At 41.3% G+C, this 5,462-nt stretch overlaps 2 protein-coding genes across 3 annotated transcripts in view; both read left to right on the top strand.

Moving 5' to 3' along the window:
* The window catches only part of LOC121815524 (protocadherin alpha-3-like), a 29,380-nt gene that overhangs the window by 2,413 nt on the left and 21,505 nt on the right, over window positions 1–5,462 (top strand). The gene's annotated exons all lie outside the window — the stretch shown is intronic.
* LOC102309450 (protocadherin alpha-3) overlaps window positions 1,019–5,462 on the top strand; it is a 5,767-nt gene continuing 1,323 nt past the window's right edge. The window contains exon 1 of one of the 2 annotated variants that reach the window (XM_042226947.1): window positions 1,019–3,428. In XM_042226947.1, the coding sequence (XP_042082881.1) occupies window positions 1,176–3,428 (2,253 nt within the window). In that variant the 5' untranslated portion in view covers window positions 1,019–1,175. Of the gene's footprint in view, window positions 3,461–5,462 lie in introns of both variants that reach the window. The other variant, XM_005937696.3, reaches the window with a different exon arrangement.

Here is a 5,462-nt window from a genome sequence, read left to right as displayed (position 1 = left end):
ATCCAGTACAGATCAGGAGAGAAGCGGTACATGCTCGTTGGACCCAGAATGAGTATAGGATCTACTATAGTACCAGGAAGCCATGCAAATACACTTGTGCTTCCCGACAGAAGAGGTGCTACTAAAGAGGTAAGACCTTAATACCAATCTTATGCACAACCACGTTTATCCTTGTGTTCCTCTAAATTTTTTGCTGTAATGCTGTCTCTGAAACTCTTGTTACAATGTGGTCTTTTAAAGCATGTGGAACTTTTGAACTTTTGAACTTTTGTTCCAATGTTCCAATTATGTAACTGACATATATGTATTATGGAACATCGGTTAAAGTTAGCTGTAAAAAAATTATATGCTTCCGAAGCCAATCTGTTCTCTTCAAGAAATTCCCACTGCTCGTCTTGCTTGCTGCTGACAAACATTAATCAGTTTAAGTAAGTGAAGACAGTGTTATTAAAAAAAGAAAAACAAAAATGATAAATGCAGTTATCGTTATAAATATTTCCTCTTTTGACTGTGTCAGCGTAATTGCGCTGTCCAATGTGCTGAAATTGTTTAATTCTGGGGAATGAACCATTTAAGACAACAATCACTTCACCGGTCTTTCAAATAACGTTTAGATGTCCATTTCTCTCAGCATTCTTACGCTCCGCTTCTTTGGAACATACAGTATATCTTTCCTGTCTGCCCTGACTTAATTATACACTATCAGAAAGTCTGTAGTGGGCGGGATTGCGTGCCCTTTAAGTATTTTCCACTGAAGGCATTATTATTGATCCTATTTACTTGCTAATAAAAGACATTTGACTCACAGTTTTGAGTTTCTGACAGAATACTAGATATGACGGCGACCAGCTGTAGCAGGCAGGCTTCAGTTTCCTCCAAAGCGTTAGACTTCAAAAAGTCAAAAGTAAAGTGGCGGGAAAAGGGAACAGGTGAACTGTTTTGGTTTCGTACCATACTGTAGTGACCACTTGGTGTCGGTATGGCATAGGGAATGGTTGCGCTTCATTCTATACAGGCCCTGCCCATCTGTGGTTCCTGTCTGGTGGAGGTGTACACAGGGAGTGTGCAAAGGAGGCTAGATATCAAATAAAACCAAAAGCGGTAAATTTTCGTTAATGGAATTTCATCTTTTGGAGATTCGTGAACATGTTCTAATGAGACTGACTCCATAAGCGATGGGATCACTGAGTTTGCCTCCGAGTAAGCCCTTATATATTTACCTCGGGATGAAGGAAGGAGGACAAAGACACCGTGCGAATTGCTGGTGGGTCGCCGGGATTGTGTTGCTGTGCTTTGCGGAGAGAATTTTGGCGCAGTTAAGATACTCCATTCCAGAAGAAGTTCAGGTGGGATACCCTGTTGGAAATGTTGCAAAGGATTTAGGACTAGAGATCAGCAGCTTAACTGGCAGGAAATTCCGTATTGTTTCGGGTCCAACTCACTATCTGTTTCAGTTAAATCAGAACAATGGAGTGTTGTATGTTGGGAAAAAGATGGATCGTGAAGAGCTCTGTGATGGAAGCAAGGTTTGTTTGATAAACCTGAAAATTGTTGTTGAAAGCCCACTGGAAATACATTATGTTGGAGTTGAAATAACCGATATTAATGATAATTCACCGACTTTTCCAGAAAGCGAACAGCGACTGAAAATCGCAGAGAATACGCCTCCAGGTAATCGTTTCCAAATTCATGCCGCTCGAGACCCTGATTTTGGTGCTCATTCAGTTCAAAAATACATACTGAGTCACACGGATTTATTCGATATTGAAGTCAGAGACAGTGAAGAGGACAAGATGCCCTTTTTAGTACTAAAAAAGTCTTTGGATAGAGAGCAAAAGGCTGAGCATCGTTTACTGTTAACAGCCGTAGATGGGGGGAGTCCAGCGAAATCAGGAAGCCTTAATTTAACCATCACCGTGCTAGACACGAATGATAATCGACCTGTGTTCAGCAAAGATGTATATACTGTGTCACTGGATGAAAATGCACCAATAGGAACATTTGTTATAAAATTAAATGCTACAGATTTGGATGAAGGTTCCAATGGCAACATTGAATACAACTTTGGTAAAATACAGAAGAAAAAAGTGCACGACACCTTTGAATTGGACAGCATAACCGGTGAGATTCGTGTAAAGGGAAACGTAGACTTTGAGGAAACAGAGCTGTACAGGCTAGATTTGCAGGCTTCAGATAAAGGTCAGCCACCCTGGACAGTCGAAAGTAGAGTTGTGATTAAAATAAAGGACGTGAACGACAATAAACCAGACATTGAAGTAACATCACTGTCCAGTTTAATCCCAGAGGATTCAAAGCCCGGCACTGTCATCGCCCTCATCAGCGTTGTCGACAAAGATTCAGGCGTTAATGGGAAGGTTATTTGTAAAGTATCGCAGGATGTTCCATTTGATCTGACGCCATCACTTGAGGAAAACATGTACTCGCTCGTTACAAAGGGCCGTTTAGACAGAGAAACTGTTTCCCGCTATGATATCACAATAACAGCTACTGATTGCGGTGAACCTCAGCTTTCAACAGTGAAAACACTGAGTGTTCAGGTGTCAGATGTAAATGACAACACACCAGTTTTTAGTCAGAATCCATTTGAGTTGTATTTGATAGAGAACAATACCCCGGGCGCACCAATATTTTCTGTGAGCGCAGTTGATGATGATTTGAATGAAAATGCAGCGATTACATATCACATCGTGAGAGGTGATGGTCTACAGGATGCTATTACATCTTTCCTGAATGTAAATTCGGATAATGGACAAATCACTGCCCTTAAAAGTTTTGACTTTGAAACGCTGAAAACTTTCCAGTTCCAAGTTGTTGCCTCAGATTCTGGAACTCCGTCACTAAGCAGCAATGTCACAGTCAGGGTCTTCATCCTGGATCAGAACGACAACGCTCCAGTCATCCTGTATCCACTCAGCTCCAACGGTTCTGCTCAAGGTGTGGAGGAGATTCCCCGAAACGTCAACGCAGGACACTTGGTGACTAAAGTCAGAGCCTATGACGCTGATATAGGATATAACGGCTGGTTGCTCTTTTCCCTCCAGGAAGTTACTGACCACCGTCTCTTTGCTTTGGACCGCTATACGGGACAGATCAGAACACTTCGCTCATTCACAGAGACAGACGAGGCTGAGCATAAACTGGTCACACTGGTCAAAGACAACGGCAACGTTTCTCTCTCAGCAACAGCTACTGTGATTGTCAAACTTGTGGAGCCCAAAGAGGCTTTTGCAGCTTCTGATGTTAAAAGTGCTGCAAAAGATGATGAGGACAGTAATGTGATATTTTACCTCATGTTAACTTTGGGCGCAGTTTCTGTGCTTTTTCTCGTCAGCATCATCGTGCTGATTGCAATGCAGTGCTCCAAATCCACAGACTATACTTCTAAATATCTGCCAGAGACTAATTATGATGGGACACTGTGTCACAGCATCCAGTACAGATCAGGAGAGAAGCGGTACATGCTCGTTGGACCCAGAATGAGTATAGGATCTACTATAGTACCAGGAAGCCATGCAAATACACTCGCACTTCCCGACAGAAGAGGTGCTACTGAAGAGGTAAGACCATGTTTTCAATAAAACTGTTTCGGGAATGAAAATAAAATTCCCTCCTGGCAACTCTCTATGGAGATAACACATGCGACCCATTTTTACTATGCAAAGCAAATAAGTCTAATCAGTGTTCTTTATGTCCATATTGAAGTTGTGTAGTTCAGAAAAGTAAAATGATATATATATATTGTAGATTTATAATGGTATGTTTTAAAAACGGTACATGGGCCTGTGTTTTCAATGATGTCAATAGTTTTGTTTGCTGGGTTAAGTAGACAACTCAGGTGCAGTAAGACCATTGCAGAGGGCCGCATACAAAGCACAACTATCTTGTACAAAAAAACCCAAAACAACAAACAACAACGATAACAACACAAATCAAACAAAAACCTTCAAATAATGAGCAAAGTCATAATTTAAAAAAATTGAGTCCACGTGGTGTCAGTGTCATATCAGCATCCAGTTTTTGTGTTATAGCACTGGCCCTGCCCCTTCCACAGAGGTTTTGTTCTGGTGGACAGAGAGGAGACGGGATCTTAAACAGACACAAGTGTAGCCGAAATTTTTACGTGGGAATCTTCGGAATATGGGGTATATTTCTGACTGGATGTTTTGATAATTTAATGTTAGACCATTATCTTGGATGTAAAGACCTGTGAGTGGATGCGCTGTTTGCTGTCTAATCGAAAGATGGAGGCAGGAGGACAAAGACGAGGAACGCAGTGCTGGTGGTTTGCTATCAGCTTTTCTCTGATGCTCAGCTGTGTGGAGCGGGTTTCAGCTCAGATAAAATATTCAATTCCAGAGGAAGTAAAGGTAGGAAGTGTTGTTGGGAATATGGCAAAGGATTTGGGACTGGACATAAGTTTACTGGAGGAACGACGGTTTCGTATTGTCTCCGGAGCTGAAGATGCTCAGTTTGAAGTAAATCCGAACAATGGTCTCTTGCAGGTTCATGGGAAAATCGACCGAGAGGAGCTCTGTGAAAACATTTCCCCGTGTTTGATAAACCTAAAAATGGTAGCTGATAACCCCATGGAAATACATTATGTAGGAGTGGAAATCATAGATATAAATGATAATTCACCCACCTTTCCTGATGATGAAAAAGTATTAGAAATTTACGAGTCGACTCTCTCAGGTAAACGATTCCAGTTGCCAGCTGCACACGATGCAGATGTTGTTACTAATACTGTACGCATGTACAAATTAAACGATAATGATCACTTTAGTTTGCAAATTCGAGACAGAGGAGAAGATAAGATACCATTCTTAGTTTTACAGAAGCCTCTGGATCGGGAAAAGGAGAATGAGCATAAACTGATACTAACAGCAATTGACGGCGGAAATCCACCGAGATCAGGGACTCTTAATGTCACAGTCATAGTCCTCGATTCAAATGATAACCACCCTTTTTTTAGCGAAGAGGTTTATTCAGTGAAGATACCAGAAAATGTAGAAAGGCACAGAAGTGTAATTGTGATAAAGGCGAATGATCTGGATGAGGGTGTAAACGGAGAAATTGAGTATTTTTTTGGAAGCGAACTTGACCCTAAAGTATATGATACATTTAGCCTAGATAAGGACACTGGTGAAATTCGAGTCAAAGGCGGAATTGACTTTGAGAATATGGAAGTATTTAAGTTGGACGTCCACGCCACAGACAAAGGACAACCTCCGATGAGTACCGACTGCAGGGTGATTATCAAGGTGCTGGACGTAAATGATAATAAACCTGAGATAGAGGTAACATCTTTGTCAAAGATTGTATCAGAAGATTCCAAACCTGGGACTGTGGTGGCTTTGATCAGTATTACAGACCAAGACGCGGGTTTAAACGGTAAAGTAATATGTAGTCTTTCAGGCAATATTCCATTCGATTTAAAACCG

This window comes from Haplochromis burtoni, unplaced genomic scaffold (genome assembly GCF_018398535.1).
Source record: "Haplochromis burtoni strain Fernald_Lab_line unplaced genomic scaffold, NCSU_Asbu1 Contig_236, whole genome shotgun sequence".
In the NCBI taxonomy this organism is placed as follows: domain Eukaryota; kingdom Metazoa; phylum Chordata; class Actinopteri; order Cichliformes; family Cichlidae; genus Haplochromis; species Haplochromis burtoni.
This window is presented reverse-complemented; position numbering and strand designations above follow the sequence as displayed.